The 20,793-nt window shown below is 36.1% G+C and overlaps 2 protein-coding genes and 1 long non-coding RNA gene across 3 annotated transcripts; all 3 read right to left on the minus strand.

Annotated features, from left to right (window-relative positions):
- Nucleotides 1–14,798: 14,798 nt before the first annotated feature.
- Nucleotides 14,799–15,748, minus strand: LOC124335754. The gene is made up of 2 exons (XM_046789197.1): nucleotides 15,705–15,748; nucleotides 14,799–15,621 (listed from the first exon to the last, which is right to left on the minus strand). The coding sequence occupies exon 2, from the start codon at nucleotides 15,421–15,423 to the stop codon at nucleotides 14,920–14,922; it is 504 nt and encodes a 167-aa protein (XP_046645153.1). The 5' UTR covers nucleotides 15,424–15,621; nucleotides 15,705–15,748; the 3' UTR covers nucleotides 14,799–14,919.
- Nucleotides 15,749–17,827: 2,079 nt separating this feature from the next.
- On the minus strand, nucleotides 17,828–18,895 carry LOC124335759. The gene is made up of 2 exons (XR_006916898.1): nucleotides 18,426–18,895; nucleotides 17,828–18,361 (listed from the first exon to the last, which is right to left on the minus strand). It is a non-coding gene; the product is annotated as an uncharacterized LOC124335759 (long non-coding RNA).
- Nucleotides 18,896–19,485: 590 nt separating this feature from the next.
- Nucleotides 19,486–20,341, minus strand: LOC124335756 (F-box-like/WD repeat-containing protein TBL1X). Its single transcript, XM_046789201.1, has 3 exons — nucleotides 20,173–20,341; nucleotides 19,925–20,086; nucleotides 19,486–19,852 (listed from the first exon to the last, which is right to left on the minus strand). Exons 2-3 carry the CDS (start codon nucleotides 20,028–20,030, stop codon nucleotides 19,515–19,517), a joined length of 444 nt encoding a protein of 147 aa, XP_046645157.1. The 5' UTR covers nucleotides 20,031–20,086; nucleotides 20,173–20,341; the 3' UTR covers nucleotides 19,486–19,514.
- Between the last annotated feature and the right edge of the window lie 452 nt (nucleotides 20,342–20,793).

The raw sequence follows: 20,793 nt of genomic DNA on the forward strand, positions 1-20,793 counted from the left end.
GAAAAGCATGTTTACTAGCAGTAAACTTGTGTTTAGCTATATAGCTAAACAATTTTGTTATAGAATCCCGTCTATTGTATGTATACATAAAATTATTGTCGGTAGATAAACTCATTTGTTTACTAAAATCATTTGTTTTCTCTTTCTGGAGTGATTTCATTCCTTTCATTTTGGTTCATATAGTTTCACAATCTAAGGTCTGATTACGACCCTCAAAATGGTTTATAAGACCTATAGTTCTAACGTTATGTAATAAGAAAACATTACTGAAAATCACGGTTATCATTACTTATCTCTCAATAAAAACAAAATCACTTTATATTTAAATAACGTTTATGAGTGAACTTATTCATTTTAATGTCATTAGCTTCATGGCCATGAAGAAATCCGGTTTTGCACCTTTCTGGTAGTACCATTTTTTTATTCACCCATTATCTGTTTTCGTCCATAATAGGAAACACAAACTAAAATGATGAAGTGCAGAAAGAAATTTAAATGTGCAACTTAAATTGTATTATTCATTTTCACTGAAGATTTCATTATCACCCAAATATACAATGGAGAACAGTACACGGCCATCTTTAGATGAAACCAAGGTCACGATTTTAAAGAATTTTTCAAAGAAGAGAAAATCGAGTTTCAGGGAATCAGGATACATAGTAATACATAGTGAGGTAAGCAAATGCCTCCGTCATTGAGGTAGTTGAACTTCGTTTGTCCGATATGTGGAGGTAGTTGAATTGCAGTGTCGTCGACTTTGAGAAAATATTGCCCGTTAATATCTGTAATCCTGGAAAGAAGCATATCTTTTCTGCCTCAGCTGTTGCAACTGATGGAAAGACTACCCTCTGAAATAAAATAAAATACTTTATAATTCAACAAAATATCGACTTATAAATATGAAAAATATTATGGAAAACTAACATCGACTGAATGAAACAACACTGGTCACGATTCAGATGTCGGGGTTCTAGACTTTCTGTCCTTTCCTGTCTTATTGAGTAGCAAGTTGTGTAACAACAAATGGAACTCAAGGAACGTGACTTTCAAGGTGTAAAAATAAATTTCAAAACTATGAATGAAAATAGAAACTCTTATATATCGAAATTTTCCTCTGCCTTGACAAGTTTTTCTAACGTAATTTTTCCCTCGTGCGTTTTTGTAACTTCTTTACGACATTACGTAACATTTTTTAACATTTTTCCACGATTGCACGGGCGATTGTCGATTGTCTCGGGCGAAGAATTGCTTAAAAACTTAAACTCATCTTCGATCTAAACGAAAAATGATCAATTATAGATGTGTTGTCAAGACTGCTAACACTTCTTGGCTAAAAACTTGCAGGTTCATTCATTACAGTCGTGAATATTTGTTCAATATTGTAGTTGCTGTGACCTTGTCTTTAGCTATAAACTTCCTATGGCTTTTTCGAGTCATAGCAAACTTTTCCAACATCTCTTCTCGGTAGTTGTTCCGTTTATCTGGGGAATCGAGCACCTGCTCAGGCAGGAATTTTTCAGCATCAAGAATGTCTTCAAGTGAAACTAGTGTTCTATAGCTAAACAATTGCGTTTTAGAATCCCGTCTGAAACATAGTGTTTAGGTATTTTATCTAGACACAAGGAACACCCACAGTCAGCATAGGTAATACTGTAGCGCATTAAAGGAAACCGAAGAAATGTGTGCTCATAAACTCAGGTTAGTTACTGCGTCTATTACATCTCTGAGATATTTTTTTTACTTAACTACCTATTTTCATTTTGCTAAAGCACCTTTCTTGAGCCGTCGATAATCTTTTCTTCGAGATTGACTGCAATTTCTACAGCAGCAACATCCTTCAAAAACATGATTTCTGACGCCAAAGAGGACAAGAACTCAATGTCTCGCATACCATAAGCAGCCTTGACTGCACTCACGCGTACCACTATTCGAAACTCTTCAATAAATTTTGTTATTGCAGCGAACCATCCAGATGCACTACCATGCTTTCCAAAACATTTGGTAATTCAAAAATAATTTTGTTTTCTAGTTAAAGCTGTTTGTAGTGTCATAGATAGTGGTGTAGTCCCCAATACCAAAATATAACCCAAAATTCATTTCACAGATTGAGTTCTTAGAAGAATGGATTGCCATGGGAATCTGACTGGAAAAACTGTTTTTTATTTTTGTCGGAGTGTCGTTGAGTAGGAACTTAACCTACGTGATCCCAAATTTCCACAGTATTAGTGGGAAAGAACTCTTAAATTTCCTTTCAAACCGCAGTAATCCCTGGGACTCGCATTTTATCGGAAGTCACATTTCCGCTATTATGAAAACTGTTTTTAGAGGTAAATATTTAAGATTAACTTCATATAATTTAATCTAAATTGATAACATTTCAAATAGCATCCCAGCCAAGGTGGAATCCGTATGGTAGAGGACGTAATCGTACGCTTTGTAGTTTAATCGAACCTACTTCATTGGAAGATGACTCGGACCCAAGTTGGACCCTGGTAGAACATGAAACTTCAACAGCTAGGTAATTTCGCACGGGGAGCGCGTTTTTTTCGTTTTTTTTCTCAATATCAAAATGATTAAAACAGTTTTTTTCACCGACTATTTTAAATGTAATTCTATTCTAAATTCATTTGTTTTAATTTCCAAAATAGGGTTTCCGATATTGAACTTCACAGTCTACTTAACGTTTTCCTGTTATTTGACATTACTGAAGAAGAGAATTACGAAGGGAGTATTCTGCAAAATTCCTTGAGTATGAACTCGGATTCCTTCCTTTCTGTAATTGAAGTAGTCGATGAAGCAAGACAAGTTGTTATTACTAATGTAATTGAGATAGAAAACATTGTTGTTGCTCTGGATGATGATATCGATGAGGTTCGTCACCAGTCATCATTTCTTGCGTTGAAGAGTAAGTTATATTTTTTAAATTTCATAAACTCATGCATGGTAGTTTCTAGATCATTTATATTTGTTAATATAAATGTTATCTATTTAATAAGAGGGAAGGAGCTATTAGTGATGGATATTGATACTTCGTCAATAATTCAGATTTTCCAATCACAAGAGCCTATTACGTACAGGAACTGAGTTTCTGAACAAAACTTAGGAATGATATCAAAAAAGGTAAATTTAATACAATCCTCATTGTTTGGTTACAGCAACATTAATGTCGTGTTAAGGTAAAACTCTATAACCAGCCGAAATCGTCATATACTGTAGCTACAGTAACATGCCCCATTGGACAGCAACTGTGTATAAACCTGGTATAAACCTATAATCAAAATGAAAATAATTTTTAACATACACGGAAATGCTGCATGAAAAAATCGATGCTATATTGGAACGTTCAATTAGTTCACTGAAAGAAACCGAACCATTTTTATCTTATTAAAAATTTGATGGATTATGACATTTGAGGGATAATGATGTACATCAAGTCAGCAAAATATCCATGTAAAAACTGCGTCTCAAAACCGGAAGTTGTCTGCAAAACCTCTGAATTCCAACATTGGACCCACAAAAATGGCTCCTATCAATAAAATGAAATAAAGCAAAACATATAATTAATTAACTAGTTAAGCAATAAATGTTAACATAATGCAAAAAAAAACAGAAAACAAAGATTATTTTTACTGATCATTTTTTAACCAAATCATGTAAGACGAGTAACCTGAGCCCCGTTCAAATCCGGGGAACTTTTGTCTAGCGTAAAGTCGGACTGTTTTGCTATTCGCTTTCCTGTAGCACGATCTGCCCGTAATAGATTTTATCGTAGAAAATCTGCTCAGTACCTTACTTGAAGATTTCGTCATCACGGCGATGCTATAGACATCTGGTGGTGATGCTGGTTGTTGCGTCATCAAAGATTGCGTCATCACGGCGACGACATCTGGTGTTGGGCATGTTTGCGCATGTTCCATTTTGGGGGAGGAATGCGTTTAACTCGTCTGAAAAGGAAGTGCAAACAAAAGATATTTCCAACATTTTTTAAATAGCACAATTAGCTGTTTTTTTAATTAGGTTAATGAGTAATATTGTTTGAAGGTTTGGCGCTAAATATTTTCCCATGAACAAAGTAATGCAGTGGACCCTTGATACGTCTGTCTTTAAAAAAAGAAATCCTGTGCTTACACAACAACAATATCTATTATAAAATTGTGGGACACCAAAATTATAGTTATATACCCATGGACTTTTTGACGATGTGTTTTCTGTTTAGGGGTACAAATGTTCGATGGACTTGGCCATCTTTAAAAACTCCTGTGCTGTAGGAATTTTTTTTTTCTATCCTCACCTAAACTTACAAGAATCTGCAATTGTACGGCAAGATAATTCTAGACTAAAAATTTTTTTGAACATTGTTATGTTCATGAAAATTGCCGCAAAAGCAATTTTTTAAATTTCTATTGGGCAGAGATTCGGAGGCTGAGTATTACCCAGTTTATTGCACCTAACTTTGACTTTTTACATAGGTACATGAGGAGAGTTGGGGTAAAATTTACAATAGAACATTTTCATCTTTATGTGGAAACTGGGCCTGACGGCAGCTCTGGTGTGGGCAGACCAGTGGCAAAACAAGGGTGTAAAACAATGCACCTGTCCGGCTTGGTTAGGCTTTGAATACCACCGGCCGAGCTATGTGTTCAAGAAATGCATTAATTACGCTACAAAACATGTGCTGTCAAATTCAACTACTGCGTAAAAGTCAAATTGTATTAATGATGAAGAAACAAGACAAATAGGAACGAGGAATTGTTTTCCTATTTTGAACACAGCAGCCTGCATGTTTTTCAAACAAAATATGAAACCCAGTTATAAGAAAACATCTCTCATGTGCAAACTTCTCATTTCAAACAAACAGTTATAAAAAAGTGCAACAGGATCGATGGCATTGAGAGTCTGGTTTGTTACAAGCACAATCGGTCCCTCTAGGATCACGAACTGGAATTCAACCGTTTCCTGAAAAGGGATTGGCAAATAGTTGAGCGAGGGTTTGGGTTGCTGAAAATGAATTTGCGCAGATTAAAATTGTTAGATGTTTTCCGACTTGAAAATGCTCGCACAATTCTGATGGTCACCGCATGCTTTCACAACTTTGGATTGCAAGTAGATGGTTGGATCGAGTTTGCTCCACAAGTACGTGACAATAATGACGACGAAGAAAATGAGAATTTCTTCGCCGATGAAAAAGAAGTACTTCATTTGGGCCTAGAAAAGATAAGGAGGATAGCAGAAGAATTTGAAGTTTAAAATTAATATTTGAACAAATTCAAAATCAAAAATTCTTCTATGGAAATCTAATGTTCTTTTTCAGGACTGTATTTCATAAAAAAACGTTACTTCTTCAGAACAGCTACACAATCAAAACAAAGTGTAAAGAAAAATAGTTCAATGGTAAATGAAAGTGACAAGATTCTGACCAGAAATTATAAACATAAACTGAATTTCAAATTTTCTCTTTGACGGCTAACCAGCAGATTCAAACTTAAAAATATACTTGATCGACCTAATCTGGAATTATGTGGTTTAAAAAAAAATATTTCTTACTGAATTTGCGAAAAATTTCTATGGAAGCTTGTTCCATTGCCTTTGCTGCAGCAATAATAGCGTCGTTTTTATCCTTTGACGATTGATTTTTACTTTTTATTGATTCAATTAACTCATTGTCCCTCTCCCTGTAATCTTCCTCGAGATCAATCAAACGGTCAAGGGATTCGCTATTAGTAATATTTTGACAAGATCTTTTTGCGGCGGGACATGGCTCATTTGTGTTGGCTTTTTTCACTTTTCCTCCTGCCCCAACTTCAAATACGTATGGAAGAGCAGTTGTATCTGATTGGTCTAAAATTTCATCCATCACAGCAAAGAATGGCAATTGGGATCGCCGTCCAGACGAAGTCTGAGTCCCTTCTTTAACTTTCTTAAGCTTGTCACTGATTTCATTGTACCGTTCCTTCATCGATTTCCACTTAACCGAGCAGCGTTCACCAGTGACAGTAACACCATTATACTTTCCATGAGCTCTGCTACCTGAGTTGAAAGGAAAACAGTTAGAAATCGTCAAAAAACCGGCAAAAAATAAAACAACCAAATTACCTCTCCCAAATTTTCTTTTCCGTCTCGTTTTTCTTGTCAAAACGATCAAGGTCAACGGTCAACGGTCAAAACGACGGAAGTAACTGATTAAGAGATGAATTTCAGCTGGTTTCCATTTTGGCCCACTTTTTGATATTTCGGATTGTGATGTGATGGTTTTCTCAGATTGTGTGGTGATTGACACAACGGGTGTTGCATTTACATTTAAATTTAAATTGTGAGTCTTCAATTTTCCAAAAAGATAACAATTAGAAACCTAAACTTGTAGAAGCTGTCCCATCACAATGTTCTCGGAATGGAGCCGTATTAGCATCTAAACAAATAATAGATATATATTAGTGCATATGTAAGATGCGGGGACCTTTGATCAAAATAGCTGGACGTTTTTGGGAGGTTTGACATAGAACCCGTATAATTCGTCAAAAGGAAATGGTGGGTGAGCCTATGGGAGAATCACTTTGATTTTGCACAGGTGAAGGAGGTCGAGAAATCCATAAAAACGTTCTTTATACGTTTAACCAGTTAGTCATCCGATTTCCGTCTGAGTGTTCTTCTCTAAATCTCTACCTAATACCAACGTAGCGTGTATTAGATTTGCTATTCCAACTTCATCGTTCCCTTCTTTTGTGGATTCTGACACTTCAGCAATTTTTATTGTTTCAGAGTCTTTTTCTTCCGACTCAGATTCGTCTCGCCTAAGCATTCTCTGTTTCTTTTTTAGTCTGGTATTATAAGCTGGACCTTTTCTCGGGACAGTTTCTTTGATTTTTCCGTTTTACAGGAAAATCAAGTAATAAAAGTACAACGTACGGTACTTTTTACTTTTAAACGAATAATTTAATACAGTTTTGCAATAGTAACTTCCTTTATTGGATTCAAGATGTTTTTTTTTAGTTTATAGTATCAATATCCATATAATTCATTCTTTCTTCTTTACTTTGGAGGGAGGCTGAATCCGGGAACTTATTGCAAATTCACAGTACCATTACACCAAACCTTATAAATAATTTTTGCAATGCCCAGCATGTTTCATTGCTAATAATTCGTAAAACACCCCATCGATGATATTTCGATGTAGCTTTTAATTTGCCAAATATATGGTTTCAACAAGATACCTCGGGTAGTACAGTCATAGGTGAAAGTGTCTTTAGCAAGCAAATGGATCTGTATGTTTTATTTTTAAATTGACGGAAGGGATTCTACTACGCCTACTGTACCCCCAGTATTTGACGCCTTTTTCTCTTTGTCCTTCGTAGGTAAAGGAAGACTAGAATGGAAAGAAAAAGTGAAAAATACATCGGAGAACGGTAAGCACCGTAGTATATAACGTTTTAAATCTTTTTACATATCCCTTTATTTGCATTTTGTCTATTGTTAAACGTCTTGATGACGAAAAAAGCTTAAGTCCTTGAACAGTTCAAACCAGTGCTCAGTTGGAATTTTTCTTCACGACGCATGCTTTCTGTCAACATTTGTGCCTGTGAATTACTCTCTAAAATCAATTGATAATTTAAGTGAAAATCTAAGGAAAACGATTTGAACATAACAACAATTTCGTCGATGTCTAGACATCATTTATTGGCGTTCTCATCACATTTTTCGAAATTAAAACAATCATCAAAGTGCTCAAATCCATTAAATATTCATAGAGTGTTAAATCTCGAAATCTTCTCAAGGCTTGAAAAAGATAAATTTCTCTTGAATTATGTGAGGCTATAAAATGTAATTGGTCTGATGTGCATGTTTATCCTGGACAAAATCTATGTACCACATGCATTAAAGAGAAGGTGAAATTGAAAAACAAGAAAATTGTGAAGAAATCAAAAACTTCGTCCAAATTAGATGACATGGAAGAACCATTTGCGTGCGGGGAACATATTTAGTGATGACAACGAGGTTTTTTCACTAATGAGACCCATGTCTCTATCAAATCAAATTTCATCTACGCTATAAGTAACACCCGCCATCCTTGATCCCAAAAGATCAAAAGAGAGGCAAGCAGGTGTGATTCTTAAGAAGGCAGAGAAAGTTAGAGGTGCTTTTCTCAAACTTCACGAACCTCTAATCAGAGAAGAGCTGTTATAGTTAGTTCAAAATCCATCATTGGCAATTTCAATTTTACATTGTCGTCTGATTTATTATTAAAGAGGGGAGGGTATCAAAACTTTATCCCTAAATTAGTAACCTTCAATTAAATATTTTAGAAAAAAAATTAATCAAAACTTTTGATTAATTAAGATAGCGCATGAAAATTTCAATAAAAGTGTGTATTTTAAATCTTAGATCATCAAACAATGGGTCTAAAAATTAAGCAAAACAAAAAACGCATGGGAAAATGCGAATACGGCAGAATGAAAAAAAAAAAACATTTTCATTTTGCCATATTTTAAAAAATTATGGTCAAAAATGAACGAAATTTTGAAAATAAGTATTTCAGTGCAATAGAAAACCCTCTGTCCAAATTTTGCTCAATTCTAAAATATTTGCGCGCCAAGGATTCCGTGACTTCGGCTGGATTGACCCAGTATTGAAAAAACTTGAGGAAAAATTATAATGATTGGAATTTTCTTTCAATTATACAGATCTCCGTTTCGTTTGGGGAATTCAGCTTAAAATGTACGGTGTCTCCTTTCTCCAGATGAAGAAACTCAGCCGTATGGCGTCAAATATACTCTGATGAATATCTCAACACTCTAGTTTCAGTAATATTACAAGAAATAATACAACAATCACGCCAACTAATATTGGATTAATATCACAGGTGGATGAGTGGATGCAACAACGAAAGAAGAAAGCAGACAACATGCGATGCATTACATTATTTGTCACTTTATGGAATTCAAATAGGACGCCCGTTTTGATAATAGCCACGGGCACCATCTATGAAGCCAATATTTTCCATATAATGAATTTTGATAAAATTGCAACAAAAATAATTTTATAAAATTACGAAATTCTTTCATTCAATTTAGATTATTGTAAAGAGTTTATTATTCTTGGGGTAAAGGGGAAAGTGTTAGTGGGTCCGAGTTCAGTTTTTTAAATATAATTTATGCTGGAACGGGTAATATCCAGTTTATTATACTTATACCGTTGTGGATGCATGATGGACTTGTGCTCATCTGCTTCAAATGTTGATTAAGAAATAACTTCACAAAGTGTATAGCACAATCACTTCTTCATGGCATAATAAATGTCTTATAGATCTTTTTCTTAAAGACGTATGAGACGCGTGAACGCGTGTCGTTTGTTTGGTAAATCGTGTATTTATTTCATCCGAGTATTTTGACACACTTTCGTAGGTGGAGGGACTTAAGATTTTAAGCAATACACGATTGATATAATGAGTTGTTCGTTTGTTTGTTTTTTTAGTTTGAGAACAACAAATTAAAAACGGACGTCCGACATTTGGACACATACGATAGATTATTTCTCTGTCTCTCTAACGGAGAGGCATAGCCTTTACTATCAATCCACTTACTTTTAGGTGCTTTTTAATTCAAAGCAAATAGCAATATGGGATATGAGTTTTATAGTAAAAGCCATATTAATCAAGATCTTTCGATAGTTGCTCGATCAACACCAAAAGGATTTGCTGTGGAAAGACACAAGAAACCGTGACGAAGAGTTTACCGCTATCGAATTTTGAGGAGGCACACATTAAAATGCTCAAGTCGTTCATGTAGAGCGCCTGAATGATCGAATCAAATGCTGAATATTCATGAAATTACCACATGAAAAAGAATACAGTTACCTTTGAAAAGCCTCGAATAATCGTTATTGGTCAATCATGTTCTTCAATTTTATTTATTAAGTTCAGTTGGCGCGCGATTGAATATTGGCCGCTTGCCGGAAGTTAATAGGTAATGAGATTATGACGAAATAAAAAAAAGGAATTGGAAACCGTCTTGGTATTGAACGAAACCAATTGCAGGACTTGGTCGAAAACGTTGCTATTAACTTGGAATGTCTTTCGTTTATGACAATATTTCCTTAGTTTTTTCCACCAATCACACAGGAAATTTGCTTTCAGAATCTAGATCGCGTACATGCGGGTTGATTCCAAAATACCCTTTGGTCCAAAATACATGTTGCCAATCACTTTTCCAAGTCTGACAGAAATTGTAGACAAGGCAGAACCAGCACAGATTGATTCTTCTAACTGATAAAAATTAGAAATATCCATTCAACGAACGTTGGATTTCTGCAACCAGGCCTACCACACCACCAAAATGTACGCATCCAAAAAGTACATCATGAAGAGAATCGATCACATGCAGTTAATGCGCACTCTTCCCCTCGGTGAGCATGAAGAAGGCAATAAAAAGTTGACAGAACCATGTGAAGAATTAGTCAACACAAAATCTAGCTTTGGCGAATGCCAAAAATTAGCTGATGTTTAGTGTCTACTTGAACTTGAATCGAAATGGAGGATGCAACGCCCACATTATGTTAGGCTTTTCCTGGACAAAAAAGTACGCACCCTAACATTGCCTGAAAATCCTAAGGGAGCATTGCGACGAAACAGCTCTTTGCCCTGAATGTCAAGCAAATAAGGCCAAGAACTAAAATTACACTTATTGCTCATTATTGCACAAAATTACGCTCATTGCGTCTAAGTTTTCCGCCTTTTCCTGAAGATCTGTTTTCGCATCTTCTACTTCCCTCTGAACCTTTTCTACCATTTTCTTTTTAACGTTTGCTTGAATTCTCCAATTCCTCAATCTTTCTCCTAATTCTGGTTCGCAATCTTCTCAATGTCGTTATATTTCACATGTTGATTCTGTTATAGCATCAATTACTTGGCTTATCAGCTTATCCATAGTCCTAGCAGAGCTATAGAATATTTGTAGGGCCACTGCCATGTTAACTCCTCTCGGAAATGTTTTCCAGAGCTGAAGCCCAGATTGTGAATCGATAGTGAAAATCGGAGCAAAGATATCGATATTGAGGCTTGCCATATGTCCGCTTTTCCCTCCTCCCTACTACTTTGCCTCCCCCTACTCCCTCCTTTGCCTTAGGGTCTGTTGGGGTGGCCACTCCTTATCGATGGTGTAGGCTGACGTTATGACCCCAACAGAAAGGCAAAGAGGGGAGAAATGTTGTTATCGCCAGCCAAAATAACAAGCATGTTTTATTTTATTTTATTTTTTTTTTTGTTCTTCGCCATCACTAGAGTGTGCTAGTCTCCATCCGACTTTGGGGAAAAGGAGGTAGAGACTACGTCAAGACGAAAGCACGGGCGAGATAGGGAAGCTCCAGGCTTGAACTAGTCCATCAAGTCTGTTATGCCCCTAGTGGGACAGTAATGTTTTCATTGTGTAAAAAATTGTGTAAAAAATCAGTTTTTTAACTTGAAACAACATTGTGTAAAAAATTGTGTAAAAAATCAGTTTTTTAACTTGAAACAACTTTAAACTTTTATTTCATCAATCTTGATTTGAAAAACGTAACCACGTTACGCATTGTTGAAAAATGTATCGTTTCAAAAGATCATTTTTGATCAAAAGATTCTTTTGATACCTTGTTTGATCAGGGGTATGGAGAGATGGTTGCCAATTACCATGTTAAATTTCCCATAAAGGGTCGTCCGCATTTTACTAAAAGGTCTCTTTTAATGTCCATATGTCGCAACGTCCTAGATGGCGTTGATTCAAAGAGACCTCCGTATCATATCCAAACAAAATCGCTAGTAAAAAAGTAGCTTCCCGTCGAATTCCCTTATGGGAAATTTAACATGGTCAAACTTAACAAGGTTAAGTTTAAAGGTAACTGAAAAAAATCATGGGTGTGCGGAAACTATTTCCGCGTGTTTTTGCAAAAAAATTCTTTCTTTTGGGTAAGGGGATGGGAGATATAGAAAAAAAATCGGAACTGTCCAATATGGGTCCGGTCTACCCTACATAATAGAGCTGATAGAACCGACAAGCCCGACATGCTTGTCAAAAACAAAACAGTTGATCAAAAGTGTAATTTCGACCGATAGATGGCGAAATCCACAAAATATGGCGCACATTTTAAAAAACTTTAAACAACTCATCAAGTTGAGAGAATTTTGCCGTTCTGTAATTGGCGTCAAATCTCGCTTGAAAGACGAAAAGGAGTTGGTTCATATTAATTGTGTCCATGCAACGTTAAAATCTTTCCGTTGCAGATCTTTTTTACTCCTTTAATTAGTTGTGTCACGCTCGTGAGAGAAGTTGGTAGTGCTTAATGCGTACTGGTGCAACATTTCAAAGAATTAAAAGCTTCGTAATAACAAAGCTTTTTTGGCAGTTTTGTTCGGATAAGTTTTTATTTACCAATTTTTAGGCATTTCACTAGTTTTCAGGTACTTTTATTTTTCTAACTGCAATTGTATTGGATTAGTGACGTACCCATACAAATTTTTGTATTGGTAAAGTACATCATATTTTTTAAAAAAACTTATCTAATCTTGGCCATATAATTTTTGTTTATTAATTTGTTTATTTTCGTGTATACTTATAAGCTGGACGTTGTTGTTAATTTTCCATTCTTTTTGGATACGGGAGGGAAGTTGTTGCTTTTTTCAGGTTAATGGCTTTTGTCGTTTTTGAATTGCGGGTCCCCGTCGTCTCGTGAATTTGAACCTTGGGACTAGTTGTTGGTTTTTCTTTTTAGACAGCTTTTGAATTTTTCCCCAACCGAGTATATATCACTTTTACCTTTTAGGGAAGAAGGACAGTAGGCTACTATCTGTAGAGAATCTGGTCTCCAGTTTTTCTTTTCAGAGTCCAGAAACAACAGAAGTTGGCGGTTATCTTGCTGCTCAGGAAGCACCTTACAGAACGCATATCCATCTATAATTATCTATCTATCATCCAACTGGAACCGCCGAAATGGGACCAATCGGAAACCCAACTGCCGTAGTCGATCCTGAACTCCGAGTCTACGGTGTGAGTAATCTGCAAGTCGTCGATTGTTCCATGATGCCCAACGTACCTTCCGGCAATACTAACGACGCTCCAGCAGTAAAAATAAGATCATTCACTCGACTTTTAACTTTGTATTCCAGGTTTAATTTTAATGAATTTGAATTCCATCGCAGATTATGGTGAGAGAAAGGTGCTGATTTGATAAAATCTTTCCGGCGGAGTTTCTGAATATTTTGTATCAGAACCGACAAGTTGTATTTATGTATATATAACATTATTTCCTCCGGCCACTTTCTCTTTCGGGTTCCGGTAACTTCTAAACCGGATTCTCAACAGCGTTCGGTTTCTCCAGTTTCAACTTCTTTTTTTCTTGAGCTTATATTTCCTTATTATTCGTTCCGCTTTGGACCAAAATCCAGGGGTTTTATTTACAGCAGGGAGTGTCCCTGCTTCCTTCTTCCTCTGCTTTTTGGTTACTCCAATCAGGATTGGTTTACGTCGGGGTTTCACCATTTCCATCATTTCAAGATACGCTTTAGGTATAGTCTGACGAAGAAACGCCATCCACTATGTCACTTTCTTCCTGTAAATTCATCCCCGACTGCTGCTCGCCTTTTTCAACTTCATCTGGAATGTCGACTGTGTCGTATCTGCTATTTGGAAAAGCAAAAGGCCCGTTTAAAGTCTGTATAGGCGTGATCACATCCGGTTCCTGGTAGGATTGTAATATTGAGACTATGGTAGAGGTGACATCAGGCTCATCAGAATCCTCGACGCCATCGGACTCTCCTTCTGGCTGTTCATCAACACCTTTCACTTCTGGTTCCGTTATAGTAGCTGGTGGTTCAGCCGTCTCTGAAACTGTCAGGTCACTCTCAGTGCTGTTCACTTCTTCCTTAGCAGGTTCTACAGTCATTTCCTCATCTTATGGTTTGTTCGGCTTGAGAATCGGGTCAACTATCGATCGAGTGCAAAATACGACTGACTAATAATCCGGGATTGGTTTCTTCCTTTGGAGCACTCTGGCGGCCTTTTCGGCTAGGCAACTCCGGCCGGAAAGGCTCTTTGTAATGATGTCGGGGAACTGGTCTGGCCCGGAAAGGTTTTGGTTTCAAATCTTCCAGGTTCTTTTTCGTTCCAGGGAGAGGTTGGATAACATTTCTCTTCCCTGTCGGAATTTTAGTATAGATATTAAACTCTTTCGGGTGATTGATTTGATTCACAGCCGCTATTGGTTGGTTGATCTCATGTTTGGAAATCACGGCCGTGATTGAAGTGCCACCAAAGCCACGGTATCCAAATCCCATTTTTCGGGACAAAGGCTTTTCAATAGCAGAATTCATGGTTTCATGAATGAATACGAGAGAATATGGTTTGGGTCGCTGTAGTCAGCGACTCCCTTATATTAGCCTGCAAGTCCCAACGGGTTACGCATCATCTTAAGACAACACTTTTTTCTCACTTTTAAAAATATTCCTTAAATGAATCACAGATTTACAAATAATATCGTAGTGATTTACACTATTAGGTCGGAAGTAAGGCTTATTGATTAAAGCTCTTTTCCCAGTTAAGTAAGCGATAAAAATATTTTCATTTTGATATTGCATCACACATATTGATTGACCGGTATGAGTTGATAATAATTGCGAAATGCATCGAAAGTTAGGCGTCGTTCTTTCAAAAAAAATTTCCGTGTTTTTTTCCGGACTAAATATAGAGGGAAAATTTAGCAAATAAAAATTAGCAAATTGTTCCTTTCGGGTATAAAATACATAAAAATATAAACTACAAAAGAAGAAATTCCTTCGTCATTGCTGTTTAAACGTTTCATGAGGTTACCCATTTGCACGGCATCAATTTTTTTCAGGGTATCTTGGCATAAAATGATCAGAGTTGTCAGTCCATACCTATCAGCTAACTTGAGTAATTCTTAATCCGCCAACGTTCTTATCGACTCGCCCGTGTAAATGAAGTGCAAGAATTTCTCAACAGTTTTAGGTTCCACGTTATCGATTTTGATCCGATGAGAACCGTCTTTTACCAGAGGTATTTTCTCAAATTCGTCTGCAAAAACTTGACTGCGGGCAGCAAGGACGGCTTTATGAACGAAAAATGTCTTGTCTTTCACGATTAATTCAACGTCCGCCAGATTCTGTTCATTTGTCAAAGCGGCCCATATTTGATCCTTTGCAAGTCGATCACACAGTTGATAGGAATAGCCGGGATCAGTTCCTTCGATGCAAATTCGAAACACAAACGTGCAGTTTCCAAGGACTTTCTCCTCAAGTGTAATGGTGAATAGCTGCAGGCTTCCTTCTTTGCCAATATCCTCTTTCTTCATTTCCGTCATCGTTGCTGGGCCGATGCCACTATCTTGAATTCCGTACCTTACGTCTTCTACTTTCATTCCAATATGGCTGAGATTAATTGCCATGAAAAACAAAACAAAAAAATTGGGCAAGGTTCTTCAAACCTACACGGAACACTTGTTCTCCTCGAAACAAAATCATTTTCGACGCAATTGTGGTCGGTTTTTCATCGACATTCTCCAGAATCCACTCGAACGGCACAATCATCTTCGCCCATCATCTCTGATGTCATTATGACGTAATTTACGTAGCTATTATCAAAACTGGTGACAATAATTAATAATATGGAAAACTTTATTAATTCAAATTTAAATTATTAGTAAAATTAAATATTACGTCTACTCACCAAAAATTTTGAATAACAAGAATTCTCAAAACGAAATCCCAGTTTCGTGAATAAATTACTACCAGCTAGACTACCAGCCGATGATCAAAAGAAACAGGAACTAAAAGCAACAACTTAATTTGCAGCTTTTCGATACGGCGACGCCACTGACATGAATCCCCTCTAACAACTCGACTTTTTGGTTCTTCGTTTCGTCTTCCGGTAATCTTGAAATAATTTCTTGACAATTGAGTAATAATTTCTTTTTTAATGGACACTTGAGGTTGCTATGATGGGAAAACTAATGGCCTCATAATTTCTGGAGAAGGAGTGACGTGGTAAATCAATGTCAAATTTCATTGTGTATTATTACAGAGAAAGATGACACCTGCGACACTGCGTCATAAACGGCGGAAACGGAATTCCGGAGTACATTGCTGTAAAATGCAATGATGGGATGGGAACGATAAGCTGAGAGATACGCTGAGAGAACGTAAGCATCTAAGTACAGATAGACAAAATGAGACTTATTTCAGATAAGATCTTTTTGACAATTGACATTCATATGTTTGTTTAATATTCAGATAAGATACAGTATAATATGACTAAATACCAGGATTCCAGAATTCTTTTTCGAAGTCCAAAATTTTAACTTTGCATTCCACGTTTAATTTGAATGAATTTGAATTTCATCGCAGATTATTGTGGTAGAGAAAGGTGCTGATTTGATAAAATCCTACTTTTTGCTGAATGTTGCATACCAGAACGACATGATAGTAGACTTGGATTTTATAAACATGGAATGGTAAAAAACATTTTGAAATTTGAAACATCGGTGGCAAAGTTTGTGTGTTTTGTATTCGTTTGCTCAAAACGTGATGAGCCTCTTATCCAGTGTACAGCGTGTTAATCATTAAGACGCACAAAAAGGGAAGACACATTGTATATAAAACCTTAAAGGAGCAATTATTTTTTGGATATTAATACTTTTTTTCAATTATCGAAAAAGAGTGGACATTTAAAATCAACTCTTTGCTTTGGAAATGCTCTAGTTTTTTATTTCGCCGTTTTTCACATTCTTTTTAGAAAAAAATCTGCAACTCGTCTTATTAGATCATTTATAGCAAAACGACTCGCCCAGTGCATACCTTATTAAAACAAAATCTGAATTTTTTTTTTTTTCTAAGTTCTTGCCAAAGAAATCAAATTCAGATTTTGTTTTAAAAAATGTGAAAGAACTCGCATTTTTTTACAGAATCAAGGCATTCCATCTAATTCCCTTTAAAAATATAGAAAAAACAAGGAAAAATTATGAAAAATTTATTGTGTATTAAACAGATTTGAACTTTATGCTACTCTTGTGGGAATGCACCGCTATACCCACTTAACTGTCAATCGCTTTCTTTCAATTGATTCTGACCATTGGTCAATGCAAGTCAGACACACAGGCATCCAAAGGGTGGAAAGAATCTGGTTTAATGTGGAACAAAAACCGATACTTACGACCCTCTGGCTAGGTACTATGGCAACAGGAAAGGGGCAGGGAACCTAAAATTGGTCCCACACAGAAGCGTACTACGATGATGGGCCGTGACTAAAGTAGGCCATGCTTTTGGGAGGCTGTCACGTGACAAAAACCAAGAAACATAGTAAATACGTGCTCAAAACTAAAATTTTAACCCATAATAATACCATGATGACTAAATAACCTTTCCAATGATTCAACAATCAACAATCGTAATACTTAAAGACATAAACTCAACGTTTTCTTAATTTAAGAGACGAAGAGACGACGATTGCTTTCACAAGGGTGGTTGGCGTATATTCAATTTTACATGGCAACTGCGCATATGAACATGGCAACGTTGTTAACCGTGTTTTTGGCGCGAAATATTTTTAGCGCGAAAAACTGCAGAAATTGATTCTAATCAACTGTTTCGTGTTTCCACAATCTGGGGCCGTATTCTAGCCTTGACTTAAGCGCGGAATTTTTTCTTATCTTACGGTTTTTGGCTTAAAAATCCAATTTATGCTTGGATTTTCCTAAAACCGTATTCTAGCTTTTCTCAACTCACCTTTTTTTCTTAAGATTATTTTTGAACTTGTCTTTTTAGTCTTAAGTTAGCACATTTTTGTAAGCCAACTATTTGTTGGATTACAGCGGTTATTTTCTTACAATTCCGTGCTAAAGCTATTGCTTACAGCTATTGTTGTTCTAGTTTTTAGTATTTTCAAGTGTTAATTCCCTATATTTCCCTAAACATTGCTCGTAACTTCTAACTCTAACTATATAACAAAGTTTGCAAAGTGCCAAAATAATTAAAGTAAATCAATTTCATGTTAGTTATGTGTTATGGTTTATTAAAATACATCTTTTTTACATAGCCTACAACTATCAACTTGAAATTTCACTGCGTCACTTAATCTTAGATTTTTGAACTGTCTTGAAGAGCCAGCTTTTGTTTTGCCATGGAGCGATAAACATTTTGAAATGCAATGGCCTTAGTTTCACCTTTCTGTGAGCCACCACCTACTAAAAAAATAAGTTAACGTAATGCTGGAATACCTGTCTTGTCACCCTTCGCATAGATTCAGCAATACTTGTGTTAGCAATTAATATGCTGTGATACCATCACTTTAATTGGTATCCAGCTTCAAGACAAGAAGAAAACATGGTTCTAAACCAAATACAAGCAATAATTAAGTTAAAATTACAGTAATTAAAAACAAAATTCTAGTTACCTATCTTTCGATACATTCTGCAACTAAATAAATTTGTCATGACAGCTTTTTCTTTTGCTGCTGGGGCAATAATGCACGCAAATCGTTCACTGGGACAATAAAACACTAATTAAAAGTTCAAATTCCTATTAATTTGCATACAAAAGTCTTGTTTACTTTCAAACAAAATTCTAGCAGACTTTGTAAATTTCCTTATGAAACTAAACAGCATCTATTATTGTACGCAATGTCATGAAACGACTTATCTTATTGGCTGCGATACGCCCCGCCCTCTAAGAAAATAAAAAATTCTATGCTTGAAAAATCTGATCTTATGATTCGAACTTATACTAAGTTCAGAAATAAAAGTAAGAAAATTTAAGCTAGAATACGTGTTTATTGAAACGACGAACTTACATTTTTTCCTAGCTTACGTGAGAAAATTTTTTAAGAAATTTTAGTGAGTTTAAGACCAGAATTTAAGCCAAGGCTAGAATACGGCCCCTGCTCTATCAGAATCACTCGTAAGTTCAATTTTAAATATTTCAAGTTAATGTTTATCTAAATTTTGAACATTTTAGACTATGGCACCGATTCCCTTAACCACAACGATTGACGAAATTGAGGAAGCTATTTTCATGGTGTAATGAAGCCCATTACCATTGCGTTGTTGAAAGAGGATCTTGACGTTCACTGGACAGCATATGGGACTTTTTTCTTCTGCCTCGTTTGGATGGGGTACAAATTTGGGCCCCCAATTATCTATTTCTGCATGAGAAAGGCAAATGAGTGGCACAAGAAGAAGAAACCAGAGCATGGACAAAGTGTTTTGGAAGCGGCAGATCAGGTGGACAGCCAAAGCCAGTTAGCTGATCAGATTGCAACATAAGTTTTTCATTACAGTATTTCAACAATATGTGTTTTTAACATTTTCCTTTTTTTTTATAGCAAAATCCTGCAATCTTTGGACCAGAAATTGGATGCTCTAATTGCATCCAAAGGGAAAAAGGAGTAATATCAAGATTGAACATTCGTTTTGTATTACATTCAGTGGTTTACTATAAATAAAAAAAATTTCCACTCTTGTTTCTTTTCTTCTCTTTATTGGTTTTAAGCAGCTTCATTGCTGACGTACAGATAACAATAGACAACATTTCGGCAAAATGGACAGCAGTTTATTACAAGCAAGTAGTTTACGCCTTTGTTGCTCGGAACTTCAGTTCCACCCTTCTGAATGCAATGCCTAAGAACAAGTTGAGTTGGTGAAGACGAATTGTCATTCATGTTCCAAATTCTGGCAGTACTATCGCCAGAGCCAGAAGCCAATAAATCAGTTGTTGGGTTCCAAGCGCAGATGACAATTTCAGATTCATGGCCACGAAGTACAGTTGATTTGCTGGCAGGTATCTCTACTCCTGTTTCCTCTTCCCGGCATTCATTGGGGTTGGCTAATAAGAAATAGTTGAAGGGAAAATAAGTAAGCAGTTCAGGGGATCAAAGAAAAGTATTGACTATCTTACGATAGGAATGCATGGGTTCATCTCCATTGGAATTTGGTGGTTCTGTCTTTACCTTTACCTTGTGCTTTCTGATTGTTCTGTATTTGCTGTTGACGACTTGCAACATCAGGCATCACAGCATCAATGAGTGATAAGCTTTCCATGGGTTGTTCCGAACCATCAAATATCAAACCATCATTTAACAAATACATAAAAGAGTAAAAATTTGGTGGTAGATAAATTTCATCATATTTAAATTGTCACACACATCTCCAACACTGATCTCAGCTGCTGTGAAATGGAAACCCTTCTGGGGCACGTCAAGTGAAGAATCCGGATTCGGATTCGTTGGATTCGTCACTTGACGGTTTGGATTCAGAAAAGGGATTCAGGGTGCGTTCTGAAAAAAAAAAAACTTTTACGCTGACAGGAGGTGGATACGGGACATCTTGCGGCGAGATTAATTACTTGCAAGATCAATGCTAATGATTTCTTTCTAAAGTTGACAGTGACGACGAATTATATCCGGAATTATGTGAGATGTATTTTGCATGATTTTAACAGATTTTACAATCAGTAATTTTTTATTGACATTGAGTTAATCTATTTGACCCTTTGAAGACCAATCTTTAATAATTTAACTAAAATTTACATTTATTGCATTGGTAATTCTGTCTGTTCTACGTTGTATGTTCAGAAATGATTCATTGGAACTGTTATTATTCAAAAGTTTATCAGAGAAAATATAATTTTATTTATCGTAAATCATTCCGGGTAGCCTAGTTATATTTAATCAACACATGAGTTCCGGTCGGGCCACGTAAAAAAGAAGAATATGATTTATGAACGACATCCCGCTTACACACGAAAAAGACGATCTTTCGTGTTAT

Source organism: Daphnia pulicaria, chromosome 4 (genome assembly GCF_021234035.1).
Source record: "Daphnia pulicaria isolate SC F1-1A chromosome 4, SC_F0-13Bv2, whole genome shotgun sequence".
Taxonomy (NCBI): Eukaryota; Metazoa; Arthropoda; class Branchiopoda; order Diplostraca; family Daphniidae; genus Daphnia; species Daphnia pulicaria.